Raw genomic sequence first — 15988 nt, forward strand, 5'->3', positions numbered from 1 at the left:
GGTCCCTGCAGTTTAAAAGTATCACCTACTGGACAGTGCGTAGCTTGTAGTGATTGATGTATTCATGATCCGACTCCTTCACTGGTATTTGATTCTTTGAAGACGGGGACTGTTGTCTTTTTTTTAAATTGCCTGCCTTGACACATGAATTTTTTTTAAATGAGCTTAAATCCTTAGATTAAAGGGATCTTAGACATCATCTAGTTTGGCCACCTTGTTTTACACATTTGTAATGGAAGGGGAAAAAACCCCACAAACTTAACGTGAGTCAAGGTTAGAGGACCTGCCCAATGAGTTCAGTGGCAGAAAGGATCAGAACCTTGAGGTTACTTGGTAAGGATGCTTTACGGACTCACCTCAGGAAGTTAATGGTGGTGTGGATTGATATGTAGCCTGCACATGCTTCTAAAGGAAGATTAAGGTGATGAAGAGAGTTGCCCAAAGGGGCTTGTTAAGAAAGGACAGTAGTTCTCAACTGGGTATGATTTTGACCCTAATAACATTTTGTGATGTCTGGGTATGTTTTTTAGTTGTCAGAACTTGGGAGAGTGGAGGGTGCCATTCGCTTCTAGTGGGTAGAGGCCAGAGGGCTGCTAAATATCCTACAATGCACAGGATGTCAGCAGTGCCAAGGCTTAGAAAAGTTAGAAGATAATGCAGAGGAAGTTGGGTGGAAGGTGAAGTGTGGTTGTGAGAGTAGTTGAAATGAACTGAACTGCAAATAGGAATACAGGCAATATGGAAACCATGGCATGAGTAGTTCCTTAAAGTACAGAAAGGAAGTGATGGGAAATGTTGAATCAGCCAGTTTCTTTTACTGGCTGTTATCTGCTATGGTGAGTCAAAATTTGCAAACCTTTTAATGTGTGTAGGGGGGAGTTTGGCTATTCTTATGAACGAAGTTTCCAAGTGTGCATCTAAAAGCTGAAGAGCTTATGCAAGAAAAATACAATCTCATATTATGTGGATTAATAGTTTTTAAACAAGGTAAGTTACATCCTAACCAACTAGGATTTTTCTCAGGAGCACATGGATGAAGTATGCTCTTCTCAACTTCTGACGTCAGTAAGACGCATGGTTTTGACTCTTACCCAGCAAAACGATGAGAGCAAAGAGTTTGTAAAGTTCTTCCATAAACAACTTGGAAGTATATTACAGGTAAGAGTTTGTACTTGTATGACTTCAATATGTACCATGCGGTTAGGATTTTTTTTTCCCGCCATTTTCTGACATTACACAGTTTATTCAAGTAGATATTCAGTCTAGCATCCATTTGGGATGACATTTTAATACTTCTTAGGTTATTGCTTACTTAGTTAAAAAAAAGTTGGATTAGGGCCTGTGTCTTCATTTAACTTTATCATCTCTAAGGCCTGGCCCAACTCTAATAAAATTTTGTTTTGATTTTTCTCCTACCCAATAAGAGCATTTCAAGTTTGAATTGTTTAAAAAGTATTCCGTGATATTTTCTAAAATAATTATTTTTACCAATCTGGGAAATTGTAGAAGCCGGAAGCTAGCTTTTGATTGTAGAGACTTGTTAGGCTGCAACAGTAACTAAATCATGTGACGGTTAGTGGTTTGTAACTGGGGCAGTTGTGCCTCCCGGGAGGCACTTAGCAGTGTCCTCTGACCAACAGGCAGGGAGGGGCTGGTAGTAGCGCCTTGTGGAGTGTTAGCAGTGCCAAGGAGGAGAACCCCTGTGTTAATGAGTAGGGGTACATAATTACTCCGCATAATAAACATCGTGACGGTGAAATTCACCGGTATGTTTTCCCATTGAGATAGTTCAGTGATGTGTGTTATGGCTCCAAACTGGAAAATATGTTTTTCTTTTCATCTGTATTACAGAATTTTCCTGTAAAATTTTTCCTTGCTTCCTATTCCTGTGTTTAATTTAAATTGGTTTTAGAGATAGTATTTTCACTTTGTCCATCAAATTTTTAAAAACCCTAGGTTGATGTGCTTTTCCATCACTATAATTTTTCATTTTGTTTTTAATAAGACTGAAGTATAAATTTCAGGAAATCTATAGTAATCTATATAAATCTATATAATCTATATAAATCTATAGTAATAGATCCTAAAATGTCCTGGCTCTATTTAATCTAGTTGTACTAACACATAAGGAATATAAGACATCTGTGGTGTTAGGCATTGTTTAAACTGTTCAGGATAATTTTTAGATAAATGTATTTTTATAACCTTAACTAGGTAACTTACTCCCACAGACAGACAGAAAGGACCCCAGTTTAGAGTCGGGTTGAAAGAGAAACTGTTGACGCTTTAAATGCTTTTGTTAATCGGGATCCATGCAGCCCGTCCTCAGTTTTCTCTGCTGTTACAATTGTGGGCAGATTCCATATGTTAATTTGCACGTAGGATTTTTTTTTTCTAAGTCTAAGAAAATCCGACTGCTTTTCTTTCATCTTATTCCTAATTTTTTTCGCAAGGAGACCTACATGAAGAATAAAAGTTAGTTTACATTAAATCTTGCCCAGAGTTGAAAATTTTCTTGAGGTAGAGATTAAATTAGTCTTCTACTTTTTCTCTTACAAAACCTATTCAGTGAATTTTTTTTCATGAAGGACCCAGGGTTTGTACTTCTCTCCATCACTGTGCTAGATAAGGTGTTTTTTTGGGAGGGAGGGGGCACCGAGCATTATAGTTGTTTGCCTGTTTTCTAAATAGCATAGTCCATATTTTTAGGAAGAAAGAAAAATAAAAGCGGTTTTGTAAAAAATGTGTAGAGTATAGCAGACTTGTTCATTTGATGATACTATATTTCAGCTTAAATAGAACTAAAGTTTACTTTTAGACTGATTTTGAAGAGAAAATTTAAATTAGAATGATTGGCTGCCTTACATAAAGGGGAAAACTTGAAAAGTATTCTAATGGTATTTTCTTCTCTCATGGCACTTCAGCTTTTCACTGTGGTTTATATGTATATCCTCTGGTACTGTGTGGGACCTCTTGTGAGATTAGGAATCCCTTATCTTCTATATTTGTGGCGAGCAGTTATATTACATAGGGACTAAAGCTATGGATGACCATATGTTCTTTTGTATACTCTGTAAGCAGGACTAGCAAGATTCCTACTTAGTAATATTTTTAGTAATATTAATATATCTTTCCTTAGCCTGTCTTAGCCATTAGTTTTAAGTTTTTCAATACTAAAAAGTAATAATATTGTTTTCTCATTGGTGAGTATTATAATTTAAACTTGTTGATTGTTTGTATTGCTTTACCCACAGTTGAAGTTTACTGTAATCTTAAAGCTATTTGGTTTATCTTTGAACAGGATTCACTGGCAAAATTTGCTGGCAGAAAACTGAAAGATTGTGGAGAAGATCTTCTTGTAGAGATATCTGAAGTGTTATTTAATGAATTGGCTTTCTTTAAACTCATGCAAGATTTGGATAATAATAGTATAACTGTTAAACAGAGATGCAAAAGGAAAATAGAAGCAGCTGGAGTGATACAGTCTTATGCGAAAGAGGTAAATTACATGCATTTTGATTTTAGGAGTAGTTATAATTAGCATATAAATGTAGTTCTTGATCATTATGAGTAACTAAAATCATACTTGACCTCAGCAAAAGTAGGTTTTTTTAGTAATAGGAGTTAATCAGGAATGCAGGCAGGAACGGGTGGCGGGAATTGTCAGATAGCCACTTCACGTTACTGCCACTTACGCAGGTTTCCAGAAGAGAGAGGAGGAGTGGGATCCGGCCCGTGGCCAGCTGCCTGCCGTGGTTATTGCCAATCCCAGCAGGTGCCCCGGGAGTATTTATCACCCCAGCCAACACTTATGCTTGTTATTAGTCAGGGCTTCGGTTGTATATCCCTGTAGCTGCTTATACCCTGTTAAAGTAGTCTTGATCACATATGAAATTGGATGTTTTTTTCCCCTCAACTTAAGGCATACCAGGAGGCTTTTTCCCTAGACAAGCACCCTTTTCTTGACTCCAATCATGAGAGGGAAAGCAGGTCAAGACTCAAAACGGAAACAGATAACCCTTCTTCCTGAAATCTAAAGTAGATAAAGTCAAGCCATCTTTTTCACACTTTTCATAATGTTTTTTATTGTAGACATAAATAAGTTTCACATCATTTCAGTCGTTGCTTAGAGCTTGAAAAAAATAAAAGACGATGATACTATAAAAAAAATGATAGGAAGGGTTGCTTTAGATGGCGGAATCACGAGGCTCCTTCAGGGGATGAAAAGTGAGGTAAGCCATGGAGGGACAAGAGGAGTTTATAATGAAGATGAAAGGGAAGAGCATTCCAGGCAGAGAGAACTGTTAAGTATAAAGAAAGACTCTTAAGGCAGGATTGAGTGTTTTGGAGAATAGAGAGAAGGCCAGGGAGGCAGGAACACTTTAAATGAGACGAGCATGTAGGAGATGAGGTACACAGAGGTAGGTAGGACCAAGTTATGGAACCTTAGAAACTGTGGTAGGGACCTTATATTTTATTTTTTTGTAAGCATGATGGAAACTCATGGGAAAGTTTGGAGTAGAGGAGTGACATAATCTCAGTTTAAGATTTGTCTGGATATGATACTGATTAGGAATTGTAGAAGAGTAGAGATGGAAGCAGAGAGACCAGTTGTAAGGCTGTTGCAATAGTCCAGGTAAGAAATTATGTGTCTTATCTTTGAGTGTGTAACAACAGATACCTTTGGATGATTGAGTCAATAACGCATTCTAATAGTTTCAGTGTGGATCATAAAAGTAAAGTACAGGCTGGTTCCTGGTTTTCTGGCTTGTGCATTTGGGTGGATGAAGAGCAATTTACTGAGACTGGGAGACTGAAGGAAGATGGGGTTTTGGAAGGGAAGGAATCTAAATTTTTGTTTTGGATTTAGTAAGTTCGTGATATTTCTTACACATCCAAGGAGATGTCCGGTAGACAGTGTTGCTTTTTGTTTTGTTCGTTTAAAAGATTTAAATGAAAGAGTTGAATTTACATTTCTAAGAAAACACTCAACTCTTTGGATGATGGTTAAAAAGTGCAGCATTTGTTAAGGTTTACTGAGTACTTAAGTGTAATGATGAATGGTTACCCCTAAATTCTGCTTAATTGATTTGCTTATAGGCCAAAAGGATTCTTGAAGGAGATCATGGCTCACCTGCTGGAGAAATTGATGATGAAGACAAAGTATGTGCTAATAATGCTTTTGAAACAAAAGATTAAATAATTTAAGTAGCTTTTACCTTAATGTTTGAGAGCAAAGTATATCATAAAATATCCTTTCTTCTGACAAACTTTTATTTTCTTTTAAAAACAGAACTAAATTTAAAATGATTCTTTATATTTTTTATTAGATAATAACTATTATTAATTTTTATGATAGACTTACTGTATACCTTTTAAAAATGTACTGTAAGGTATTAATTACTCAAATTTATTTGTGGCTAGGACAAGGATGAGACTGAAACAGTTAAACAGACTCAAACAGCTGAGGTTTATGATGGTGATGGTCCCAAAAATGTGAGCTCTGATGTCTCTGATCAAGAGGAAGATGAAAGTGAAGACTGTCCAGTGTCTATTAGTAAGTCTGAAGGCTCTAGACTAGGTTTATACATTAGTTCTTTATAGATGGCTTATTGAAACAGTTTGGTGGAGTGGAATGATTATAGAATTGGGTGTCAAGCAACTCTGAATTTGAATTTCCGTGTGACCCTGACTAAATTACCTGTCCTTTCTACACCACAGTTTTCTAGTACTTACTGTTTTAAAGATTTCAGATACTGTATGTAAAGCACTTGAGCAATGCAGGAATGCAATAAATGGTAGCTATTATTAAGATTTAAGTGCTGAAATTTTACTAAAAGTTGTGTTATTAATCAACTTAGATTTGTCCAAAGCTGAAACTCAGGCTTTGACTAATTATGGAAGTGGAGAAGATGAGAATGAAGATGAAGAAATAGAAGAATTTGAAGAGGGACCTGTAGATGTCCAGACTTCACTGCAGGCTAACACTGAAACTACAGAAGAAAATGAACACGATGATCAGGTATTCCAGTGCAGACTAACACACCCTCCACCAGTCTTACTGTAACTACTAAAAAGCTGATTCTTTTTACAGATGTTAAAATTTACAACTTCCCCATTCTCATTTTCATGAATACAAACTACTTTAATATTCTTATTGAAATCCTAAACACTATTATTATTTTTGTATTTAGCAATGTTTACATTTAAAGCACTTCAAAAAAAATTTTTTTTTTTTGATAACAAGTCCTAAAAAACTATGTGATTACTTCAGAAGATCTGGATTTTTAAGTTTTATTTTTTTCTAGTTATACATGGAAGTGGTATGTAACAAAATAAAATCATTCCCTTTCCTACCTTCACCTCATCCTGCCCCAGAGGCAAACTTTTGTATGATTTCTTCTGCTGTTTACCTCCTTACATCTGAATAATATGTGTGTGTATTTATTCATTTATGTATTAGGCATTACCTACTGACTTCTATTACAGCAGGTGAAGATTTTTAGGTCACTTACGGCTCCTCATTTAATTATATTAATCCTGTCCACCTCATTTAATTATACCTTTTGGTTAAATCTGTATTTAACCAAATATTTAGATTTAACCAAACTTTGTAAATATTACTGACTGTTGAGCTAAGCAAATATTATTTATTGCTAAGTCTTACACATTTTTTCACCTGAATTTAATAATTGTCTCAATTTTTTTATTTACTCTCTTTTCTTTCATCACAAACTCAAGTCTTTGCTATGCCCATCAGTAGTTTTATAAACCTCTCAGTAGAATTTTCTACATGAACCAATTAGCCAGTTTTGTCCTTCCTTCCCGGAGCATTCTCCTTTCCTGCTCCGTTCTGGGTTTGGCTGTTCTTTAGACCTTTAAATAGCTACCAGCCTGGGAATCCCCTTTGTTGTTCTTTATTAGATCTCAGTTTCTGGAATCAAATCTTGCCTTTCTCTTCCTTGGTTTATTACCTCATTTTGGTGGAGCACATCTTCCAGTAGCTCTCTAAGAAAGAGTGCAAAGAATATTTTGAGGCTTTATATTGTCTAAGAAAACTTAACACTTCAGTGTTGAAAATCATTTTCCCTCAGGTCTTTGAAGGCACTGTTTCCTTGTCTTCTAGTTTTCAGTGTTGCCATTGCCTTTCTTTATTCTGATTCTTCATATATATCTTTTTTTCTTTCTAGCTCTAGAAGCTTTCCCTCCATCCCCACCTCCCCACTCCCACCCTCTACCCCCACCCCCCACCCCCACCCCCACCCCCACCCCGGAGTTCTGAAACTTTACAGTGATATACATTGTTGCAGGTCTTTTTTCATTCACTACACTAGGTACTCAGTTGTCTTTTCAATATAGCATGTTCTTCAGGTTTGGTCAATTTTATTTTATTTCTTTTATTTCTTCCTTACCATTTTCTCTTCTTTTCTTCTGGAATAAATGTTATCAAACGTTATTAGCTCCCATGGGTTGATCTAATTTTCTCCTCTCTTTTATTGTCTCATTGCTCTTTCTCTTTTACTTTTTGGGAGATTTCTTTGACCTTAATACCTATATGAAATTATTTTTATTTCAACTGTTATATTTTTAATTTCTAAGTACTTTTTTCCTGATTGTTACTTTTTTATAGCACCCTATTACTTCATCAAAGCAATATTTTCTCTTACCCACCTAGAGGCTTTCTTTAAATATCCACTGTACCTTTGGTGCTTATATTAAAGAATAATACATCAAAAAGCCAGGTGGGGTTCTTTTGGGCTTCACCATAGGGTAGCCGAGTGTATAGCTTTTTGACAGAAAGTCCCAAATGTTAATTCCTATTGGTCTTTTCTCTGGGGTGGTTTAGTTTCTCCAAAGTAGGGAGGGTCCTCCAGTCTCCTTCTGCCTCCTTGGCTGTTGGTGTTCTGCAGTTAGATGTAGGATTAGGGCTGAGGGTCCCACCTCTATACAGACTTGCACTAGATCTTTCTGTTTCAGTGTGACACTTTATCCTGTCTTCACTTGTGCTTTCTGCAGCCTACCCCTTCCCTGGTGGCCCCTGGTCTGAGGCTCACTAGTTCCTTTTCTCCAAAACATAATCTCCCATTTTCTGTTGAGCCTGGGGGAGGGAATCTAAAGGTCCACATATTTCTTAAACAGCTTCAGACAACCACCAGCACCGTCCCCTTGTCACCAGCTCCCACCCCACGACTGTACTCCTTCTTTCCTAGCATCTGGTACACCCAGTTATGAGGTGTCTTCAGTTTTCTGTCCTCCTGCAGAAGGCACTTAGCTCTGTTCATCTTTCTCTCCTCCTCGTCATTTCCTCTTCCTTTCACTTAACATCTGCATATAAACAGGTGTCTTTTAGTTTCATTTAAGATAGAGTCTGGTCTGAAAAAAACAGTGAAAACTAGTGGAGTCCGTAACATTCAGTTCCTTGTGTTCCTGTGCGGCTGAGAAGAGGAGCCCTTGTCCTGGGCTGCCGCGGAACTGCAGCCGCCGCCGCCTCCCTGAAACACTTTCAGGGGGTATTTTAAATTCCCCTGTCTGAGGTCTCAGGCTGGACATACCACACTTACCAAGCATCTCCTGCATAGTGACCATATATTTAGGCCCTACTATTAAGACATCACTTTTTCCTTCCAGGTTCCACAGCACGATTTTGAAAAATCAGCGGAAAGCAAAAACGTCCCATCAGAACAAGAACCCACTACTAGTAAAGGTAAGAAACCTAAATAAGTTTCAATGTTAAGATTATCTGTAGTGCCCTTTATGTGCTTAAAAACAAAAAAATCTAAATTCTTAGCTAATGGAAGTTCAAAGGTGTTTTGTACCTGAGGTATGTCTTTTTTTTTTTCTCCATAAATCCTTTGTAGAAAACACGAGGGCTTTGTTTCTGCAAACAGCTGTTAAAGAATAGTTGACAAATATTTAAACACAGAAAAAAATTTTGTAAGGAAGGTATCTTTAGATACCAATGCGGGGGATTTTTTAAAAATACCCATTCCTGGGCCTTACTCCTGAAAATCCTATTTCATTAGAAATCAGGTGCATTTCAGGAATCTAATATTTAAAGTATCCCCAGATGAATCTGGTCAAATAAATTTGGGAACCATTGATAAGGATAATTTCTAGTTGCCTTTTCTTTTGGGTCTTAAATGTCTTGATTACTCTAATTTATACAGTTTAGTCTTTATTTGGTATAATAGTAAATTTAATGACAGTTGTATTACACTAATGTTAAGACTTTCTTTTGATGACAGATGACCAAGATAGCACTCCTGTGAAGCCCTGTTACCTCAATATCTTGGAAAATGAGCAACCTTTAAACAGCACTGCCCAAAAGGACGCTCTTACTACCATCGATTCATCTAATCAGCCTAACGCTTTGCCTTTGCCTTTAACTGAAATTGAAACCTTGGTGCCTAGAGTCAAAGAAGTTAAATCTGCCCAGGAAACTCCTGAAAGCTCTTTGGCTGGAAGTCCTGACACTGAATCTCCAGTGTTAGTGAATGACTATGTATGTATCATTTGCATTTCATTTCTGTGCATATTTCTTCATTTTCAGGTTAACATTTCTAGTATATAAACATAACTCTGCTTTGTGTTTAGGTTTAGAAACTGTCGGAACATTTTTGTTTCTTACTCAGACTTATTTTAAACTTGAACAGAAGAGTGATAGTGAATTAAGATGACCATCTCAAAACCTAAAATTCCACTTTTCATAGTTTTGAGAAGCAAAGAGATGAGTTTTATATGGAAACCTTGAGGGAGTTCAAGTTCAGATCTAAAGGGGTAGTGATATGTGAATCATCTCTTACGCCATCCACGCTTGACTTCTCAACAGTTTGGAACACTTCATAATCTTTGATAACCCTGAAGGTTTACATTTGGGATGGGAAATAAAGCAGTTTGACAGCACTAGAGTCCCTAGCTCTGTATAGGGAACGACAGAAAAGTAAGCTAGCAAATCTGCATTTATGATGTAAGTAGCTAAGTTTAGTTTTACTCTGGACGTTTGTTTCAATTTAATTTTATAGCAAATAGGGTTTTTTTTGTGGATCCTTGGGCTGTATATGTTATATATACTTCACTTTCTCTTGTCAGTAAAACTGAAGGGATTTGTAATAATGTACCTTTAGGTCTAAAGAATATGTTTCACATATTGTTTAATTAACATCAGTTTTCTGCCCAAAGATATACTTATGATTTCACAGCTTCTCAGCAAGGGGGCTTATAATACTTCAAAACATTCGTAGAAAGAGTAACTCTCTTAACTGTTTTATTTGCTTCACTACCCGTAAAATTTTGCATTTAAAACTGTGAAAGTTACTTACTAGATTTGTTCTTGTTATCATTTGATGAGTGCATAGAATTATTGTAGGAGGCATTCAATCAAAATTAACTTGAAATTAGATCTCAGAGGGTCTTGAATTTGAATTTTAGGCAGGGAACACTACTGAAGGTCTTTGCGCAAGAAAGTGAAATGGTCAAAGTCACGGTTTTTGAAGATGAATCCGATGACTATGTAAGAAGTGTTGTCAAGGAAGCTGTGTTAGGAGCCTCCATTATCATATAAATACAAAATGAGCTGAACAGAGAGACATGGGTGAGAAATGTTTCAAGAAAAAGAAGAACCTAAGGTTTCTACTGGGTAATTGATAGAATGATGATACTATTAAAAATCAAAGAACTAGGAGAATAAAAGACATCAGTTTTCAGAAAAAACAGTGTGAGGTGTTTTTTAGTAACTTTTGTGAGTTACTAAGTTCATACCTCATCTTTCTATTTGAACCTCTGGAGTTGATACTGAAAGTCTGTAGGGGCTTCGCTGGTGGCACAGTGGTTAAGAATCCACCTGCCCATGCAGGGTACACGGGTTCGAGCCCTGGTCTGGGAAGATCCCACAGGCTGCGGAGCAACTAAGCCCATGCGCCACAACTACTGAGCCTGTGCTCTAGAACCCCCGAGCCACAACTGCTGAGCCCACATGCCACAACTACTGAAGCCCACGCGCCTAGAGCCCGTGCTCTGCAATGAGAGAAGCCACCGCAATGAGAAGGCCGCACACCGCAACGAAGAGTAGCCCTGCTCGCCGCAACTAGAGAAAGCCCGTGCACAGCAACGAAGACCCAGCACAGCCAGAGAGAGAGAGAGAGAGAGAGAGGGAGAGAGAGGGAGAGAAAGGGAGAGAGAGGGAGAGAAAGAAAGAAAAAAGGAAGGAAGGAAGGAAGACTGTAAATGTTTACTTATATTCTGCTGGATACAGCTCTGATGCATTCTATAAACATATCAAGTAATAAGAGTAGTTGTTCTAATAATTTTAGCCCTCAGTATTACTATTACTATTTTTTCCTCTAACCTGTGTGAACTGGCTCTTTGTTTTATAAAATGGGGACAGAAAAGCTTGACTGTGTGCCCACAGTTGCAAGTGTGTAGCCCTTCCCGTGAACTCTAGATTTCTGTTCTATTCACTGAGCTGAATATAGAAGAAAAGCAAATATGATAGAATTACTGACATATATACACATGTAAGAATCCACTTTATCTCTTGGCATGGATGACTTTGGTTTAGATCCAGAGATAGAGTGGATTGCCGTCATTAAATATAATTTGTTAATCTTATAGGAAGCAGAATCTGGTAACATAAGTCAAAAATCTGATGAAGAAGACTTTGTGAAAGTTGAAGATTTACCACTTAAACTGACAATATATTCAGAGGTATTTTGCTCTCTTTAATTAAAGTTGTCTTTATATAACAAATATTGTTAAGGTGAAAAATGACTTTGCATTTTTAATTTTCATTCTAAAGGCAGATCTAAGGAAGAAAATGGTAGAAGAAGAACAGAAAAACCATTTATCTGGTGAAATATTATGTGAAATGCAGACTGAAGAATTAGCTGGGAATTCTCAGACACTAAAAGAACCTGGTAAGAGTTATCAGTTTTAACCGTATCATATTGAAAAGCTACTGAATCTTGATACCATCATTTTGTTTTGTTTTTTAAATGTGCTACTAGTACCTGGAATATCTAAGCTAAACATTAGAAAGGAAGCGTAGTTCTATAAAAATTTGTTCAACTGCCCAATTTATAAAATAGTATTATAATATTTTTCTGTTTTTAGTTTTAACAAAGTAATATATGCACATGGCTTAAGAAAGAAAGGTATAAAGCAGTTAGTGATGATTGGCAAGAGCCCGTTTCTTTTAATTATTGGTTTTCAGTTCTTTTGGAGGAGACCCTCTAGATCTCTAAATACTTTTTTTTTTTTTTTTTAAATTAATTAATTAATTTATTTTTGGCTGTGTTGGGTCTTCGTTTCTGTGTGAGGGCTTCCTCTAGTTGCGGCAAGTGGGGACCACTCTTCATCGCGGTGCGCGGGCCTCTCACTATCGTGGCCTCTCTTGTTGCGGAGCACAGGCTCCAGACGCGCAGGCTCAGTAGTTGTGGCTCACGGGTTTAGTTGCTCCGCGGTATGTGGGATCTTCCCAGACCAGGGCTCGAACCCGTGTCCCCTGCATTGGCAGGCGGACTCTCAACCACTGCTCCACCAGGGAAGCCCCATCTAAATACTATTCTTATAATTTTTCTTAATTTTAAAAATTAGATAATATTTCCTGTCTCCCAAATGAAAAGTATTTAGACCTACCTCTTCTTTCAGTGTTTATATTATTTTTGGTTTTTCTGTTACCTTTGTTCTTATAAATATATACATTTTCTAGTTCCATCAACTTTGGTCATTACCCAACTACTTGCTCCTCCCCTTTTCCTTCTGCCTCCTCTGTTCAGTTTCATTCATATTCTTACGTTATTAACATTATTAAAGTAAACACACGTACATTCTGTTTTTGTAACTATAATAATTGAATCTTCTATAATTTCCTGAAGATGATTCTATATAAATATGATTTGTTGCAGAGCCAAGTGATAGTCCCAGATTTCCTTCTTTATGGGTCTAATAGCACAACCCAAGGGCCACTCAGAGGAGCACATTTCTTGCATCAAGGTCAAAGATTTTCTTTTTTGTTCATCAATTCATCAGTTGATGAAACTCATATAAGATTTTTTGTTTTTTTAAGAAATAGGGTGAAGAGAAGTGCAAACCAAATGTCGAACCTTCAGTTACTTTCCCAGTCTTCAGCCCACTTCTGCCTGTCAGGACTCAGTTGGTACCCTCTGCACTGCCGCCTGTGCTAGCGCGTCTAGGCTGCAGCTTCCTCCCCTCTTCCCTCTGCCTCCGTCCCCTTTGAGCGTCCTGGGAACTTGTTGTGGTTCCCCATCCTCTGTTCTCTCACAACCACTCTTCTTCTGTTGGTCTGGGTTTATTCATTTTTATACTTCTTTTCTTTTTTTTTTCTAGTGGGGTTTTCTTTTTGAGAGAGAGGAAGTATCTGCTTAGTCTGCCATCTTAAAATGGAAACCCTTACCTATGCCTTTTAAACTCTTGCTGTGTGTTATCAGGGAATTATTGTAGCAAACTAAGTTTCTTTTGTAATAACTTTATATTAGAAGTGAAAGTTTTAATGGAAGAGAGCAGTATTAAACTAAATTCTCTAAGGTCTTAACTCAGTAAGTAACTTATAAGGCATTAACTGTGATTCTGTTTTTCAGAGACGGTGGGAGCCCAGAGTACATGAGATGTCTTCAGAGGCTCATCTGACTCGCTTTACATAGTCAGTGCATATATGAAAATGGCACTAAATAAACATCTGTTTTGATCTGTAAAAAATGTAAATTAGTTTGACACTGCGATTTTGGTAGGTGTGCTAATTTCTGCCCATGGCAGTCTAAAACATCAAAAACTGAGTTCTGGACAGATTCAAGCCTTGATACACTGTGGGGTTTTTTTCTTTTTCTTTCTGTCATTTTTTTTGGTCTTGATTTTTCTCCCCCATTGTGATGTTTGGTAACGTTAAATTTAAAATGTAGTTTTAAATAAAGTTTGGACTTAACCTGTAAACTATCTTTTTGGAAATTATGTTGAATTCTATACAGCAAGTCACTGTTCTGTATAATTAGGCTATTCGGCAAGAGTTAGAGAAATATACTATTTATTGTAAAGCCCGGCCTTTAGGCCAGGCTTCCAAATAATGCCAGTGTTGCTGCTATTGGGTCTAATGTTCTTTTAGATACTTGCATCTCTTATTCCTGTGCAAGAATAGGGCAGGTTATAAAGGTATCCAGGTTATTGTAGAATATATATTAACATTCTATTCAAATTGGATAATAAGTTTAGAACACTTGTCCTTAGTACCTAGAACTTACATAATTATCTATTAGATAAATATTTTCTAGAATTTCAATTCATATCTGTGTTGCCTCAGTCTAAAAGTAAAAAAAAAAAAAAGTTTTCTATAATTAGAGAGTATTTCTGCACAGCCAAGTAAAGTAACATTGTGATTAATTTTAAAAGGAAAACCAAGATCTTTAAAGTAGAGATTAATAGAACTAAATTTATGTACCAGCACGTTAAAGTTCTATATGCCTTCGGACAGCCTTGCCTTTTGAGATGATAGTTTAGCCAAAGCATAGCAGTTGCTTTTGTATGCAGTGAGAGAGAAGCAGGTTCGCAGATGAAGTTTTGAGTAATGAAAATCTACATGACCTCTTTGTCACTAAGTAAATCAGCTTTTAAAAGGTGGTGTAGCTTTAGATCCCAAACTTGCCATATACCCAGTAAGGCTTCACATAGCCAGTTAACAATTAAGTCATCTTTACAGATTCTTTCTTGAATAAAATAAGAAGAATTGTTCCAAATAGTCTTTTAAATTTGTCAACAATTAACTGAAGTACCCCATAAGAAAAGAATTTGGTTGGTATTCCTCTGAAATTCTTGCCTAATACCTCAGTGTAAAAGTATAATGTCCAGTCAGGGAGTATTAAATGAGGATTTCCCTATGAGGGCATTGACTGCATTGCTCCATAACTTAAATTATGTGAGACATATATCTCCAACTTTCTGAATTAGTAAAACTTATTCAGAAAACTATCATTCCAGAAACAGGAATTCTTATTGAATTGGCTTGACTTCAGGGAAATTGAAACATAAGTTACATTATATGTATACTTAAGTTCTGTGTTTGTTTTCTAGACTCTGTACAGAAATTTCATTTTGATACTCAAGCCAAGCCTTACATATTAAGACTGTCTCTCTCTCTCTGCATGCATTTTAAAGATCGATACAGTGGAAGCGTTGTACTTATACCTTAGTTATTACTGTAGTATCTGTGAACCTTATCAAACTTGCTTATTTGACTTATGTTATAGCTGTTGTAATATGGTCTGTTGTTTTCTATTATAGTAGATAATTTAGTTTTAAAATACCTAGGACTTGAGAGCAGATAACTTGTTTAATATGTTTTTCCCTGGTAACTGTTCTAAAGGGTTAGGCATTTAATATTACTGTTTGTCTTCATTTTTAAGTTAAAAATTTGGTTAGAGATAAAAGAGGAAGAAAAGGTCAAACTGAGTGAGAGAGAAACCTCGCAGGTTGAAATAATGCCTAAAAGAGTGAGCTCACCAGACCGTGCAGCAGGTACTCTTTGTATTTTGTAACATTCACTTTGGGTAAATGCTTTTTCACTGTTAATAAATGTATATCCTGCATACAGCCCTGAGTTGCATTTTCATTTAAATTGACATACTCATTTATGCTTTAGAATTTATTCCAGAATTGTGGCTTATTTGACTATTTTAAATGTGTAAAAAAACCCCTCAATACAAACTACTATATATGAAATAGAAAAATAACAAGGTCCTACTGTATAGCACAGGGAACTATATTCAGTATCCTGTAATAAACCATAATGGAAAAGAATATGAAAAAGAATATATATGTATATGTATAACTGAATCACTTTGCTATACACCAGAAACCAAAACAATATTGTAAATCAACTGTACTTCAATTTTTAAAAAAATCAAGACATGAAAAATAACGACATATCAACCAACCAGAGAGAAGATTTATTAAACTTGAGACATTTTTCTTACAGTGTGGCCGT

General features: G+C 36.4%; 1 protein-coding gene across 43 annotated transcripts in view; it reads left to right on the forward strand.

Annotated features, from left to right (window-relative positions):
- Nucleotides 1–15594, forward strand: part of PCM1 (pericentriolar material 1) — an 88203-nt gene extending 72609 nt beyond the window's left edge. For all 43 annotated transcript variants that reach the window (XM_082444449.1, XM_082444488.1, XM_082444453.1 and 40 more), the window contains 10 exons: nt 1024–1158; nt 3302–3499; nt 5101–5163; nt 5425–5557; nt 5862–6022; nt 8629–8704; nt 9246–9502; nt 11611–11703; nt 11795–11912; nt 13596–15594. In XM_082444449.1, coding sequence (XP_082300575.1) covers nt 1024–1158; nt 3302–3499; nt 5101–5163; nt 5425–5557; nt 5862–6022; nt 8629–8704; nt 9246–9502; nt 11611–11703; nt 11795–11912; nt 13596–13621 — 1260 coding nt within the window. In that variant the 3' untranslated portion in view covers nt 13622–15594. The remainder of the gene's footprint in view (nt 1–1023; nt 1159–3301; nt 3500–5100; nt 5164–5424; nt 5558–5861; nt 6023–8628; nt 8705–9245; nt 9503–11610; nt 11704–11794; nt 11913–13595) is intronic.
- The last annotated feature ends 394 nt before the right edge of the window (nt 15595–15988 follow it).

Source organism: Balaenoptera physalus, assembly GCF_965194825.1.
Source record: "Balaenoptera physalus genome assembly, chromosome: 21".
Classification (NCBI taxonomy): domain Eukaryota; kingdom Metazoa; phylum Chordata; class Mammalia; order Artiodactyla; family Balaenopteridae; genus Balaenoptera; species Balaenoptera physalus.